Source organism: Scyliorhinus torazame, chromosome 27 (genome assembly GCF_047496885.1).
Source record: "Scyliorhinus torazame isolate Kashiwa2021f chromosome 27, sScyTor2.1, whole genome shotgun sequence".
NCBI lineage: Eukaryota > Metazoa > Chordata > Chondrichthyes > Carcharhiniformes > Scyliorhinidae > Scyliorhinus > Scyliorhinus torazame.
Genome location: NC_092733.1, coordinates 8,486,513 through 8,503,225, shown reverse-complemented (window position 1 = coordinate 8,503,225; position 16,713 = coordinate 8,486,513). Strand labels below are relative to the sequence as shown.

Below are 16,713 nucleotides of genomic sequence, written 5' to 3'. Positions count from 1 at the left end.
CCTGATCTTCAGAACCTCCTCATTCACCCCACTGCGCCCTCTGAATCCCCCCACTGCACCCAACCTACCTCTTCTGGGGTCCTCAAGCACCCCCCCCTCACCCCATCTCTTATGGGCAAGGCACCCCGGGCCCGATCCCTGGCATAGGCAACCTGGCACCCAGTCACCCTGGCAGTGCCCCTGCCATCCTGATACTGTCACCTGGCAGTGCCAATGTGCCAGGCTGGCAGCGCCAATGTGTCTGGGTGCCGGAGGGAGAGCCAGGGACCATCCTGCCCAGAGCCCGCCCATCTGAGAGTCTCTAATGGCCTGGGAGACCCCTCCAGGTGCCGTTACACCTGGTCCGCATTTGTGGAAAGGTGCTTAATGGGGCTCTGTGAGGTCTCCCAGGCAATGCTGTTAATTGCCGGGCCCCAGAAAAATCCGGCGCAGACATATTTAATGGAACCTCATGGCTCACTTAGATAAGCTATTATGATCATGACATCGCGCGAGATTACCCGCTGAGGTCTTGGCTAATGAAGTCTGCATGGAGGCCCCAGACTGAGGTGGAGAACCTTTACAATGACTCCCATGCAGCAACCAGGAGAGTTATTGAGCGGAGCATTGGCGTCCTCAAGATGTGCGTCCGATGCCTGGACCGCTCCAGTGGGACTCTCCAATATACATTGGGGCAGCACGGTAGCATTGTGGATAGCACAATTGCTTCACAGCTCCAGGGTCCCAGGTTCGATTCCGGCTTGGGTCACTGTCTGTGCGGAGTCTGCACATCCTCCACGTGTCTGCGTGGGTTTCCTCCGGGTGCTCCGGTTTCCTCCCACAGTCCAAAGATGTGCAGGTTAGGTGGATTGGCCATGATAAATTGTCCTTAGTGTCCAAAATTGCTCTTAGTGTTGGGTGGGGTTACTGGGTTATGGGGATAGGGTGGAGGTGTTGACCTTGGGTAGGGTGCTCTTTCCAAGAGCCGGTGCAGTCTCGATGGGCCGAATGGCCTCCTTCTGCAATGTAAATTCTATAAATTCTATGAAACCTATAACCCCAGGAGCATCACCAAGATGATGCTGGCCGGCACAACTTAGCACAGAGGGCGAACATTCCGGAGGAGGAGGAAGAGCGCCAGGCCTCATCTAGCGAGGTGGATGGCCAGGAGGAACCGGACATGAAGCCTGGGCTGGCACGGCAGGATAACCTTACCATTTCCTGATTTCCCTCCCCGGAGGCCTGGGCACCAGCAGCTGCTCCGCCCTTTCCCACCTCACCCTACTCTCCCCCCCCCCCCCACCCCCCCACACCCACTTCCAAGTGGTGCCCCCTTTCCCAGCGAATCCAATGGCAGCGAGAATGAGAATCGCTCACGTGGGCAGACAGCTGGCCCATTAGCATGTCCTGAACTACTCCAGAAATATCGCCCCCAACAGGAACACAAACCACATGCAATTCAGTCCCAGCATCAACACTTAGGGCGGGATTCTCTGATTGCCGACGGCGAAATCGCGTTCGCCGATTGGCCGGAGAATCCGTTTTGGTTAGAAACTGGACACTTCCTCCGGACATAGCCTCAAAATCGGAGAAATCACCCCTTCATCTCCCAAATGGAGAATTTTGCTCCAGGAGAAATGTCTTGACTCAGAGGATGGTGAACCTGTCAAATTCTCTTCCACAGAGGCTGTGGAGGCCAAGTTATTATATTAATGTTTTTATGATTACCTTCGCCCTTCTTGGGACCATCACCCTTCCAGAGCAATCATCCTCTACATTCATCTCCCTTCCGGCAACATTACCTTTCTGGGACAATCAATTTTGTCCAGAATATCGAAACCTTGGGTCGGAGTCTTGAGTTCCTGAAGTTCAGAACATGCGAAAACCCTTCCCTAATTTTTCCAGAATGTTTGCGTTAACATTGCTGAGAGTGGCACTTTGGGCAATTCGAACATTTGTCACCATTTCCTTCTGTAATATTTATATCTGTTGATAAACAGTGGAGTCAGCTTTCCACGAGCTGGTTTCAATTCTGCAAAAGTGGGCACGGGAGTGGGGCGGGGGGCGGGGAGGTGCTAGTGGGTGAAAATCACGTTACCAGCGACTTGACTATTAGGATTGTTGAAGTAACAGATGATATAAAGCTTCCCATTGCCTGGCCAGTTCATTGTGAAGCTCGGCATCAGTTTCCGCGTGGCCTTGCAGAATGGCTGGAGAACTGGCTTATGGTGATTTTGACAACTTCAGTCTCGAGAATGGATCAAAGCAGAAATGGGAGAAGCAGATTCCAGGTAAACTTTCATTCAGCGAAGGTCGGGATCAGTGTGTCGGAGAGGACACTCCTTCGTCCTGAGTATATTGTGTGTAAACAGTCACGGGTGTTGCTAACATGAATTTCTCTTTGTACTGAGTGAGGGAGGGGGTGTTGGTCATGAAGTCAACTTGTTAGTCAAGGAATGCGATCCAATGGCCACGCTGCACCAGTAAAGCTCGCCGCGGCTCAGCGAGGCCAATGAAAGCCGGGAAACCCCGGGCGGGATTCTCCACCCCCACGCCAAAGTGGCCGCGCCGTCGTGAATGCCGTCGAGGTTCACGACGGCGCGGAACGGCCCCGGTCCCGACCGATTCAGGCCCTGACAATGGGCCAGGATCGGGGCCGCGTCATCTACCCGCGCCAGGCCTTGTCGGCCGCGTAAAAGCGGCGCCGCATAGATGACGCGGCCGGCGCCGCATAACGGACGCCATCCTGCGCATGCGTGGTTGCCGTCCTCTCTAAGTCCGCCCCGCAAGAAGATGGGGGACGGATCTTGCGGGGCCGCGGAAGGAAGGAGGTCCTCCTTCAGAGAGGACGGCCCGACGAGCGGTGGGCACCGATCGCGGGCCACCCCACATTCCAGGTGAAGCCCGGTGCAGGATCCCCCCCTCGCCCCCCCACAGGCCGCCCCCCCCCAGCGTTCACGCACCGCCCACGACTGTAGTGACCAGGTGTGGACGGCGCCGGGGGGAACCCGCCGTTTTGGCCTGGCCGCTCGGCCCATCCGGGCCTCAGAATCGCGGGGGTGCAGGAGTATCGCCATTTTTGGTGTTTTCGGCGATTCTCCGGCCTGCGGCCCGCGAAACCCGACCGGGCCGTTCCCGCCACTTGGGAGAATCGCGGGAGGGCGTCGGACCAGCGTCCCCGGAAATTCCGGCGGCCCAGGCGATTCTCCCAACCGGCGTGGGAGTGGAGAATCGCGCCCCCCGTTCCCGGGATCCACCTGTCTCGCCACACTTCGCGAGATCCAACACCTTTTGGCAAATCTTCACATTAGAGCGAGGCAGCTAGTCTCACCCTTATGTGCAGATTCTTCAGGTATCTGCGGCTTTGGGATTCACCCCCTTCACCTTGGAGACCTCAAATGGGGACCAGATGGAACGGCACTCGTGGGGGTCTCCCAGGGGATCAGAGGCCCCCAGCTGCATGCCCTTTGGGCAGGGTGGTGCCTTGGCACGGCTGGTGCCTCTTGGGCACCCTGGCAGTGCCACCTGGTGCCAGCCGGGCACTGCCAAGGTGCTCAGGTGGCACTGCCAGCTGGCATGGTGCCAAGTTGGCACTGCCAAGGTGGCATTTTTTGCACGTGCGCAATAGGGCAGGGGGGCCCGACGTGGGTGTTGGGGGGCCGGGGAAGCTCCCATAGTGCGCTCGGGCTGGGGGGGTGTTTCGGGGACCTCTGAGGTCAGGATACCACCAATCTCTCGCTACAATGGGGAGTTCCGACGAGCGGAGTTCCTCACTGTACAACACGGGGCTATGTGCGGCCTCAGCCGTGTTTCCCGTTCAGGCCCCCTTATTCAACACGGGTCAGGTTGAATAGTTATATGCTCCTCGGCACTGCAAGTGCCGCGGGACACGTGGCTAAACACAATCGCCAGGGGACTTTGTTCGCTTTTGGGTAAATCGCGCCCAAGATCTTCTTTGGTAAAGTCGTCTTGTGATTTGGGCAATGTCCACATAAATGTTGTGACATCAATGGGGAATGTTTCTCCCAGACCCGCCTGGGAAGTGCAGCACTAACAACACTCAAGCAGCTTTACACCACCCAGCTTACTTGCACGATATCTCATCCTGAAACATTCACTTCCTCCATCACCCACGCACAGCAGCAGCCGTGTGTACCGTCTACAAGATGCAGCAACTCACCAAGGTTCCTCAGACAGCACCTTCCAAACCCACCACCACTACCATCTAGAAGGACAAGAGCAGCAGATACCTGGGAACCCCACCACCTGGAGGTTCCCCTCCAAGTCACTCACCGCCCTGACTGGGAAATATATCGGCCGCTCCTTCACTGTCCCTGGGACAAAATCCTGCAACCCCCTCCCTAACAGCACAGTGCGTGTACCTACACCACATGGACTGCAGCGGCTCACCACCATCTTCTCAAGGGGCAATTAGGACTGGGCAATAAACGCTGGGCCTAACCAGTGACGCCCACATCTCATAAATAAATATTAAAAAAGACAGATTCTTATTTTTTCTGATACCAGATGGTATTTGCCGAATCTCTTAGCTTTTTAAATATAAATTTAAAGTACCCAATTATATTTTTTTCAAATTAAGGGGCAATTTAGCGTGTCCAATCCACCTACCCAGCACATCTTTGGGTTGTGGGGACAAAACCACACGGACAGTGACCCAGGGCCGGGATCAAACCCGGGTCCTCAGCGCCGTGAGGCAGCAGTGCTAACCACTGCGCCACCGTGAATTTCTTAGCTTCTCACTGTTCCCATATCTCTGTTTAGCAATCGTAACCTGAATATTATATCACCTTTAAATACCACACGGTGCTTTCGGGAATGATCATTAAATACAATTTGACATTGAACTACACAAGAAGATAATAAAAAGTGAGGAAAAGTCAGGATCAAAATAATTTATACCGGAGTGACTTAGAGGAGGTGAGAGAGGTCGAGAATCAGAGAGCTTTAGGGAGGGATTTCCAGGCCCTACGGCCTAGGCAGTTGAAGGTATGGAGAGCGGTGATGAAGTGATGGGAATCAGGGCCGGGATTCTCCCCTACCCGGGCGGGGCGGGGGGTCCCGGCGGGATGGAGTGGTGTGAACCACACCGGAGTCGGGCCGCCCCAAAGGTGCGGAATTCTCCGCACCTTTAGGGGCCAAGTCCTCACCTTGAGGGGCTAGGCCCGCGCCGGAGTGGTTTCCGCTCCGCCGGCTAGCGGGAAAAGCCTTTGGCGCCATGGCAGCCGGCACCGAAAGGACTTCGCCGGGCGACACATGTGCGGGAGCGTCAGCGGACGCTCACGACATCCCCGCGCATGCGCAGTGGAGGGGGTCTCTTCCGCCTCCGCCATAGTGAAGACCATGGCGAAGGCGGAAGGAAAAGAGTGCCCCCACGGCACAGGCCCGCCCACCGATCGGTGGGCCCCAATCGTGGGCCAGACCACCGTGGGGGCACCCCCCGGGGCCAAATCGCCCCGCGCCCCCCCCCCCCCCAGGACCCCGGAGCCCGCCCGCGCCGTCTGCTCCCGCCGGTAAGGTAGGTGGTTCAATCCACGCCGGCTGGCGAGGGTTGACAGCGGCGGGACTTCGGCCCATGGCGGGCCGGAGAATCGCCAGGGGGGAGCCCGCCGACCGGCGCGGCGCGATTCCCGCCCCCACCGATTCTCTGGGAGCGGAGAATTCGGGACACGGCTGGGGCGAGATTCACGCTAGCCCCGGCGATTCTCCGACCCAGTGGGGGGGTTAGAGAATCGCGCCCCAGAGCTGTGGAAGGAGGGCGGGAAGTACAGAGATTTCAGAGGGAGGAGGTCACAGGGACAGGCAATGGCATGCAGGGGTTTGGAAACTAGAACAGTGCCATTCACTGTGAAGCGGTGACAGACTCCAAAGTGCAAAGCCGCCATGTGTCACTGTAGGGCGATGCCAGTAACGTGTTTCACGTCGTCAGAGAACTGGGGCGTCATACTCCAACCCCCCGCCGGGTTGGAGAATCGCCGGGGGCTGCCGTGAATCCCGCCCCCGCCGGTTGCCGAAGTCTCCGGCACCGGATATTCGGCGGGGGCGGGAATCGGGCCGCGCCGGTTGGCGGCCCCCCCGCTCGATTCTCCGGCCCGGATGGGCCGAAGTCCCGCCGATAAATTGCCTGTCCCGCCGGCGTAAATTAGAGTACCTATTTACCGGCGGGACAAGGCAGCGTGGGTGGGCTCTGGAGTCCTAGGGGGGGGGGCGCGGGGCGATCTGGCCCCGGGGGGTGCCCCCACGGTGGCCTGGCCCGCGATCGGGGCCCACCGATCCACGGGCGGGCCTGTGCCGTGGGGGCACTCTTTCCCTTCCGCCTCCGCCACGGTCTCCACCATGGCGGAGGTGGAAGAGTCTCCCTCCACTGCGCATGCGTGGGAAACTGTCAGCGGCCGCTGACGCTCCCGCGCATGCTCCGCCCGGAGATGTCATTTCCGCGCCAGCTGGCGGGGCAACAAAGGCCGTTTCCGCCAGCTGGCGGGGCGGAAATTCCTCCGGCGCCGGCCTAGCCCCTCAATGTTGGGGCTCGGCCCCCAAAGATGCGGAGCATTCCGCACCTTTGGGGCGGCGCAATGCCCGTTTGATTGGCGCCATTTTGGGCGCCAGTCGGCGGACATCGCGCCGTTTCGGGAGAATTTTGCCCCTGGCGTCAGTTTCTGGAGCTGCCGAAAGACTTGCTGTGAGCTTATAGATCTCTTTCAAACACATCCTACGAGAACCAAATCTCTGGGCTCAGTAATTGATGGAGCACCCAAACTCCTGGGAAGTGTCAATCCAGGTTCCATAGTAGCTCTCTTCCCTCTGAGTCAGAAGGTTCAGAGCACAGAACCTTAGATGCCCTAGTGCTGAACTGAGGGAGTGCTGCCCTGTCAAAGCACCCCCCCCCCCCACTCCCCCAGCTACACTCTTAGCTGCACAAAGAAGAACCAAAGGCATCATTTCAAAAAGGACCTCTCGGTGGGTGAGTTGGGGTGGGTTTCTGACTGGTGTCCTCCCCAATATTTATTTTTTAACCAACAACACCAAAATATATTATCTAGTTATTATTGTGGTATTATCATAATTATCAGCATTACAAGGGTTAATGTAGTGTCGAGAGTAGCCACTAGAGGGAGCTACATTTACCACTATATAAGGTATTGATGCTAGTCCTTAGAGGAGGAGTGTATGCAGGAGTTAGCTAGTGAAGGTCAAAGTGACGGCACTTCAGAAGGACCTCATTGTCTGTAAAAAGTTTTGGGATGTCTCCAGAACAAAGTGCAGCAGGAGGAGGCCATTCAGCCCCTCGAGCCTGCTCCGCCATTCAATAAGATCATGGAGATCTGATTGTAACCTCAACCCCACATTCCTGCCGACCCCCCGATAACCTTTCGCCCCCTCGTTGTTAATCAAGAATCTATCTGGCTCTGCCTTAGAAATATTCACAAATTCTGCTTCCACTGGCTTGTGAGGAAGAGAGTTTGCCAGACTCCCGATCCTCGGAGAGGAAATATTGCCCCTCGTTCTAGATTCTCCCACAAGAGGAAACATCCTCCCCACACCCACCCTGTCAACACCCCTCAGGGTCTTAAAGGTTTCAATTAAGTCGTCTTTCACTCTGCTAAACTCCAGTGGATACAAACCCAGCCTCTCCACATCGACAAGCCGCCCATTCCTGGTGTTAGTCTGCTAAACCCTCTCTGAACTGCTTCCAACACATTGACATCTTTCCTTAAATAGGGAGAACAATACCGTGCACAATACTCCAGATATGGTCTCACCAAAGCCCTGTGGAACTGAGGATGTAAGCGGCGCTACAGAAATCCTCAGTTTTGTTTATACGTGCTGGGCATGTTGCTGCTGTTTGGCTTTGGATTCTCAGAGTCTCTGCCTTTTAAAGATTAGCTTTTCTAAAAAGGAAATATTTTTATCAAGGTATTTAATATATGTACATGGAAATATAAAAAAATCAATAACACACAGGAACACAGAAAAAACATGCCCAGCACCCCCCTCTGATACCAATCTCACAAATATCTCCGACCCCTTAATTTATACCCCCCCACCCAAACAACACAGCCAACCTCTTACCCCCCACCCCCCACCGCCCACTCCCTCCCCACTGACGCCTTAATTCTCCTTAACGAAATCGATGAATGGCTTCCAGCTACGGGCGATCCCCTAAGGCAAACCCAACCTTCTCCAAGTGCAGGCATTCTGCCTGCTCGCTCACCCACACCCCTGCCGTTGGCGTCTCCAAGTCCCGCTAGCCCACCAAAATCCACCTCCGGGCTATCAGCGAGGTAAAGGCCAAGGCATCGGGCCTCTCTCCCCACCTGGACTTCCAGATCTTCCGACACTCCAAATATCGCCACCTCCGGACATTCGCGGACCCCAGCCAGAACCCCCTCAGCTTTCGATACGCCCAGATCATGTGGGCGTGATTTGCAGCCCACCACCCCCCACCCCCCGCACACTGCCCGCACCTTTCCTCCCCCCCTGCAGAAAACCAGCTCATCCTCGCAACCGTCATGTGGGCTCTATGCACCAACTTAGATTGGATGAGGCTTAACCTCGCCATCCATGACCACACAAGTCGTGTGGGGAAGGACCCAAACAATCCAGCTTGAATGAGGACCACCAAATGTGCGACCACTCACTCCATGGCCACCACCGGAAGCCATGAGTTAAATTTTCAGCAATTATGTTTACTCATCACCTTGAAGATTTTGGTCACATTTAATACGCCATTCTAATCAGCACCCTGTTTGAAATCTCAGGTAGCCGATTTAAGTCGATCTTCTCTGCAAAGGTGTTGATGGTCCTAATCTGTATCCTTCTCGGTGTCTTCCTTATTCTCCTGGTCACTGGAGTCATTAAATGTAAGTAACCGCACACTTCATGTCCACGTTGGCTTTCTTTGAATCGATCCTTGGGATATGGGCAGCATTGCAATGGGGGACAGTCATTGTCTCTTCCCCGGGGTTGCCCTGGAGAAGATAGTGATGGGTTTTCCTCTTCAATCGTTGGAGTCCATACGGTGAAGATGGGCTTCCCCCAAAATCAAACTTGTTAAAGATATGAATCTGTTCACCATTCCCACTTTTCAGAAGGTTGCATTGATTGTCACAATTTGAAGTGTTTGCTGTTAGTTATTGAGTTTCGGAGAATTCGATTTACAATCTCTCGGCTGCTAAATTAAACTTTGCGACTAAGTTCTTGCTGATTTCCCAGGTTCAGAGACCAATGAGACAGTGGAGGAGTTTCAGTCGCAGTCCCAGGTGCAAGTCTCTCACGCACTGAATAACGGTGAGTGCAGTCTCTGTGAAATCAATGTCATTGGGAGAGTTTCACCTGTAAAAACCCAAGAATTCAGAGTAAAGGACAAATGATTAGAACGCCAGTTAGGTTAGCAGCTAATTACTCAGAACTCTAACAACTATTTATCCTCTGTTCTTAGACTGCAATGACAAGTCCGCATTTATCACACGTCCTGTATTACCCCAAGGGTTTGTGTGTCTTTAGATTTATTTTCAAACAACTGACTTAGGTCACTTCAGAGGACATTAACCTAGGATTAGTCTTGCTCAGGGTCACGTACCTGAGCAGCAGCGACTGGCTGGCTTTTTACCGGTCATAACGTCTGGAAAATACCCCATTTAATTTCATAGATTGTCAAGGTGGGACTTGAACTCGAACCCTGATTTGACTTTGAGACAAATTTCCGAAGTCCCATGATTGTAACCTCCCACAGTAATGGCGAAACATCTTTATGTCAGACAGCTTAATTGAACAGAAGACGGATGGGAACAAAAGATCAGACGTTAGGGGGGTTAAAGACAAGGAGGCAGGAAATATAGAGAGTGTGTACTTGGGGGGCAGCAAGGGATTGGGGATGCAGAGATGGATACTGAGGACAGAGGTGTCCAATGATAGTGCAACAACTTTTTGTAATCTCTCCAATTCCGACCTCTCACACGTCACCAAATTTCCGTCACTCCACCACTGTGGGGCCTGAGGGTGTGTGGGGGGCGGGGGGGGGGGGAGGGGGCTCTTCTACCAAATCGCTGGCGTTGGTTAAAATTCTGTTATGAATTCTTTCCTGGGAGCTGGTGGCATTCATTTTCTCCCAGTTTGTAAATCACAGAAGAAAACATTAGGAGGTAATTTTAAAAAAAAATTCTCATCTTGGCTTGAAGACTAAGTCCATTTCTCACGTTTTAGTTTCACAGAAAGCAGATCTGGAGGACTTTGCGCAACTTATTCAAGTTAAGGTGACAGAGATGGGAGCGACAGGTGAGTGGGATATTGGATCAATTTAATGGCAATATCAGAAAGGCTGATACGAGACTCAGGAGCAGATGTCAGGGGCTGTTTAGCACAGGGCTAAATCGCTGGCTTTTAAAGCAGACCAAGGCAGGCCAGCAGCACGGTTCAATTCCCATACCAGCCACCCCGAACAGGCGCCGGAATGTGGCGACTAGGGGCTTTTCACAGTAACTTCATTTGAAGCCGACTTGTGACAATAAGTGATTTTCATTTCATTTCATTTTCATTTTTCATTTCATTTTCATATCACCAAGATATCACAATGATGTCACAATGATGTCACAAAGATATCACCAAGATATCACCATGATATCACCAAGATATGACCAAAATATCACCAAGATATCACCATGATATCACCAAGATGTCACCATAATATCACCATGATATCACCAAGATTTCAGCAAAATGTCACCATGATATCACCAAGATATCACCAAGATATCACCATGATATCACCAAGATATCACCAAAATATCACCATGATATTAACAAGATATCACCATGATATCACCAAAATATCACCAGGATATCACCAACATATCACCAAAGTATCACCATGGTATCACCAAGATATCACCATGATATCACCAAGATATCATCAGGCTATCACCAACATATCACCAAAATATCAGCATGGTATCACCAAGATGTCACTAAGCTATCACCAAGATATTACCAAGGATTCACCAAGATATCACAATGATGCCACAAAGATATCACCAAGATATCTTGGGGTAGGATGCATCACTGATCCATTCAATATATTTAATTACGCAAATTGTCTTCTGAACAGTATCCAGAACTTGCCACACCCCTAGCCACGCTGTTCCAGTGCAGCTACAACACTGGCATCTACCCGACAATGTGGAAAATTGCCGGGTCTGTCCTGGACACAAGAAACAGGACAAATCCAGCCCAGCCAATTACCGTCCCATTGGTCTACTCTCCATCATCAGCAAAGTGATGAAAGAGTCATCACCAGGAGCTATCAAGCAACACTTACTCGGCAATAACCTGCTCACGGATGCTCAGTTTGGGTTTCGCCAGGGTCACTCAGCTCCTGACCTCAATACAGCTTTGGTTCAAACAAGGACAAAAGACTGAATGCCGGAGGTGAGGTGAGAGTGACTGCCCTCCACATCAAGGCAGCATTTGACAGAGTGTGGCATCAAGGAGCCCGAGCTAAACTGGAGTCAATGGGAATCAGGGGGAAACCTCTCTGCTGGTTGGAGTCATACCTGGATACCTGGCACAAAGGAATATGGTTGTGGTGATTGGAGGTCATAGAATTATAGCATCCTTACAGTGCTGAAGGAGGCCAGTTGGCCTTTCGAGTCTGCATTGACCTCTGAAAGAGCACTCCACCAAAGCGCACTCCCCCGCCCTCTCCCAATAACCACTTCAAAGATATACATCTTTGAACCTTAAAGGGCAATGTAGCATGGCCAATCCACCTACCCTGCACATCTTTGGACTGTGGTAAGTAACAGGAGCACCCGGAAGAAACCCACGCAGACATGGGGAGAAAGTACAGTCACCCAAGGTTGGAATTGAACCTGGGTCCCTGGTGCTATGAGGCAGCAGGACTAACCACTGTGCCATCATATCAGTCCCAGGACATCACTGAAGGAGTTCCTCAGGGTAGTGTCCTCGGCCCCAACCATCTTCAGTTGCTTCATCAATGATCTTCCTTCCATCATTAGGTCAGAAGTAAGAATGTCTGCGGGTGCCTGCACAATGTTCAGCACCATTAGCGACTCCTCAGATAATGAAGCAATCCGTGTCCAAATGCAGCAAGACCTGGGCAATGTCCAGGCTTGGGCTGACAAGTGGCAAGTTACATTCACGCCCACAGGTACCAGGCAATGACCATCTCCTACAAGAGAGGATCTAACACTGCCCCTTGACATTCAATGGCATCACCATCGCTGAATCCCCACTATCAACATCCTGGGGGTTACCATTGATCAGAAACTGGACAGGACCTAGCCATATTAATACTGTGGCTACCAGGGCAGGTCAAAGGCTCGGAATTCTACAGCGACTAACTCACCCCCTGATCCCGCCAAAGCCTGTCCATTATCTATAAGGCCCAAGTCAGGACTGTGATGGAATACTCTCCATTTGCCTGGATGAGCGCAGCTCCAACAACACTCAAGGAGCTCAACACCATCCAGGACAAAGCAGCCCTGCTTGATTGCTCTCCCTTCCACAAACATTCAAACCCTCCACCACCGACGCACTGTAGCAGCCGTGTGTACCATCTACAAGATGCACTGCAGTAACTCACCAAGGTTCCGTTAGGGCAGCGCGGTAGCACAGTGGTTAGCACAGTTGCTTCACAGCTCTAGGGTCCCAGGTTCGATTCCCCGCTGGGTCACTGTCTCTGCGGAGTCTGAACATTCTCCTCGTGTGTGCGTGGGTTCCCTCCGGGTGCTCCGGTTTCCTCCCACAGTGCAAAGACGTGCAGGTTAGGTGTATTGACCACACTACAATTGCCCTTCGTGTCCAAAAAGGTTGGGTGGGGTTACTGGGTAATGGGGATAGGGTGGGGGTGTGGGCTTAGGTGGGGTGCTCTTTCCAAGGGCCGGTGCAGACTCGATGGGCCGAATGGCCTCCTTCTGCACTGTAAATTCTATGATTCCTTAGGCAGCACCTTCCAAACCCATGCCTACGACCATCCAGAAGGACAAGAGCAGCAGATACCTGGGAAGCCCACCCCCTGGAGGTTCCCCTCCAAGTCACTCACCACCCTGACTTGGAAATGTATCGCCGTTCCTTCATTGTCGCTGGGACAAAACCTGCAACCCCCTCCCTAATAGCACAGTGGGTGTACCTACACCTCAGGGACGGCAGTGGTTCAAGAAGGCGGCTCACCCCCACCTTCTCAAGGAGCAATTAGGGACGGGCAATAAATGCTGGTCTAGCCAGCGACGCACACATCTCATAAAATGAATTATAAAACATTCAATCCTACCTTCACACATTCTAATCTTCAATCCTTAAACTAATTTCTGATAATCTTTCAAATGCAAGGCAGGGGTTGGAGAGAGAGCCTTTGGCCCGATTCGAGACATCAGTCTCGGGCAGGCCAAGTGCATTTAATTTATCGTTTCACGGCGAGTATGGAGTGTGGGCCAATGCCCTGCAGGTGGCAGCAGCTCTCAATCCTCACCCCAACCACTTGCAGGAAAGATGATTGTCAGGCGAGAGAGAGAGAGCGTGAGAGCGAGAGGGAGAGAGAGAGATTGATTGATTGATTGATTATCACATGTACGGAAGTACAGTGAAAAGTATTTTTCTGCGGCCAAGGGAACATAATAGACAAAAAGAATTGAGCGAGAGAGCGAGAGAGAGAGAGAGAGAGAGAGAAAGAGTGAGAGAAAGGGAGAGAAATAAACAAAGACAGATAGAAGCCTTTACAGTGTCCTCAAAAACCACCGCTTGTAAAAGCACAAATCTTTCCAAGGCCCGACAGCATGATCTGCGTTTTTGAATCTGGAGGTGTGTGTGTGTGTCTCGTGAAGAAGGCTGCCATTTTTAAATTCTCACGCGGAATGTGGCCGTCGCTGGCTGAGTCAGCATTCCTTGCCCATCCCTAATTGCCCTTGAGCTGCGCGCCTCGCTCGGCCATCACAGAGGGTGGTTCAGAGTCCACCACGCCGCCGTTGGGTCTGGAATCACATGGAGGCCAGACCGGGTAAGGCGGGCAGATTTCCTTCCCTAAAGGGCATTGGTTGACCCCAGGTGGGTTTTTATAACAATTTCATGGTGACCATTACTGAGATTGTCCCGGCAGGGTTTACATAAATGACTAATAATAATAAAACAAAAGAAATCCCTCCAGCCCTCCCCCATCATCGCTGCCCCCCCACCCCCCACATTATCCTTTTGCCCTAACCATGCCAACCTTTGTGAACTTAATGCTCCCTTTCCCCACCCTATTCCCCCATACCTGCTATGCTCTGTAGCCACGTAAAATGGCTGCGTTCCGATTAATCTGGCCAAAACCCAGTTTAAAATGGCTAACCCGAAAGACTGCTGGGAAAAACAGCTAAGAAGACACAAGCAGGCAGCTGCAGACAGTATGGCATATTCGGCTCTGGGAAGTTAGCCCAGGTGAGCGACCACCCCCCGATCGAGGAATCGCCTCACCATTGGACACATCGACCCCAGAGATTGGGGACAGATCCAATCACTTGGGACTCAGGGTCAAAGGCCGCCCCGGGAGGCGGGAAGCCCCTGGGCCCTATAAAAGTGAGGGTCCAAGTTCAGATCTCTCTCTCTCTCCTCTTCGCCTGCTCGAGACCTTCGCAAGAACAGCAACCGGCAACAGTAAGTTTGAATCCAGCGATCGCTATCCGGTAGAGACACCCAGCCACCGACCTGTAGCAGCCTTTTGAATCCCGCGGGCCAGATCTGATTGGACAAGCCATTCGTTTCCCTGACCTGGTGGGCTCTTCCTAAGTTAAGTATTGGCCAGTAGTGATAGGTTTATTATATAGAAAGTAGTATTAGGGTATTAATATTGCTTGTTGTATACAATAAATGACCGTTGTTTTAATCCTTACTAAGCGGTGTGCTGTATTATTAATCATAACCTGAACTTGAACCACGTGGCGGTATCATAAAGATACCTGGCGACTCATGAGCAAAGGTGGCGTAATCAGAGCAAATAGACTAAGGTTAAAAAGAGCAACAGCTCACATAGTGCCAAGATATGCCAACCCATGTTTTCCACCCATCACCCTTTGATCTTAACCCCTCCAAGCCAATGCACCTAGTATCCTTGGACATTTCATTGACAGCTTTGACATTCCCTGGATAACTGTTACAAGTTTGACACTTCCTGAATGGCTTTGACAGATTTGATGGGTAAGAATCTTTAATTGATGGGATCTTAGCCTGTTGAACTACGCCAAGTTTGGGGGAAGCTTAGTTGATGAATCAAAGTCCTGGTGCAATACGACAAGTTGTAAGATTTGTAATATTTCTGGACTATGCCAAGTTGTTCGATTCCTTGTATTATTCGACTGTGTAAAGTTGAAGGAATTTATATCATTTCCACTATACGGTTACCAGTAGCACTTTGCAAATACTGGGACTCAGCAGAAATTTGCAGTTAAAACTTCTCAGGTGCCAAAAAGAATTGTTTTATTTGTAGTTGCTTGATTACAATTTGAAAGTCATTTAAAAGGCAATTCGTAGACAATTCGAAGCTTTCAGAGAATTACAGACATTATTTTTTTTGCTTAGGCAGACAGCTCGAAAGTAACTTTTAAAAGGTCAAAGTCTGGCAATGAAACATGAAGAGAGAGAGAGAGCTAATCTTCAGCTAAATTCAAACTCAAAGTCAAAAGTGCATTACATCACTGACACAGACTAACAGACTGACAGAACCCCCAAAAGACATATCCTAAACTAACAGAAAGACAGCACAACACAAAGACAGAAATTAAGGACAGACAACACACAAGACAACACAGCACAACACCCCCAAAGACAACACTAAAATGGTGGGCGGAAACTTTTCAGTTATACACTTTCATATCTGTCTTAAGTCATCTAATCACACCCCAATATAATCCTAATTGGTTTGGGTTAGACTCAAACACATTTGATTTGATGGCAAGCCGTCCATCTTCAATGTGCAACATCAGCTTTTTAATTGTTTCATGTCTACATGTTATGGAATGTGATATTCTGCTAATCTTTACCAGCAATAGACTGGTTGTAAGCTGGCTTGGCTAATGTAACAATTGAGACTTCATATCGAGAAAGATTGAGTAAAATATATATGATTCAATGCTCTTACAAACTGCATTGGACTCTTGCCACCTCGTTGCCATGGAACTCAGTCCTTGTCCTTGACAATTAGCACAAGCAGTGTCAAATTGTCTTGCAACTGTGCTGTTATAATCTTATAATGGAATTTTATGCTGTTTCATGTATCATATTGAAGTCCTGAATTTATGTGTGCTGAAATTCTCATTTTAAAAATGAGTACTTAAACAGCTATCACCTATACTAGTTGTATTCGAAATACCTGGCTTCTACAACTACCCCTTAACAGTTCCTTGACAGCTGGAAGTTTCCTTGACAGCTGGGCAGCTCCTGGGCTGCTGGACAGTTCCTGGATAGCTGGACACCTCTTTGACAGCTTGACAGTTCCAAAATGCTTGTGCGTAAAAAGTGCATAATTGTGTTCATTATTAACAATCCCGAAAGGTATTTAAGCTCTCCCAAAGGGGTACCCAGACTATCCATAAGAATTCAGAAAATTCAGACCTCTTCTTACCTGTTTCACTCTGTATACTCCTGTTTCCACACTCCTGTCCTTCCACAATTCCACTTCAGTAGAGGCAGCTAGTGATGTAAATGGCTGGCTGCCTCTGCAAATTGAAC

The 16,713-nt window shown here is 51.2% G+C and overlaps 1 protein-coding gene across 1 annotated transcript in view; it reads left to right on the top strand.

The window, feature by feature from the left end:
- Positions 1–2,099: 2,099 nt before the first annotated feature.
- The window catches only part of LOC140403182 (hepatic lectin-like), a 31,421-nt gene continuing 16,807 nt past the window's right edge, over positions 2,100–16,713 (top strand). Inside the window, exons 1-4 of the mRNA XM_072490907.1 lie at positions 2,100–2,270; positions 8,757–8,858; positions 9,211–9,285; positions 10,201–10,272. Of these exons, the coding sequence (XP_072347008.1) occupies positions 2,186–2,270; positions 8,757–8,858; positions 9,211–9,285; positions 10,201–10,272 (334 nt within the window). The 5' untranslated portion in view covers positions 2,100–2,185. The remainder of the gene's footprint in view (positions 2,271–8,756; positions 8,859–9,210; positions 9,286–10,200; positions 10,273–16,713) is intronic.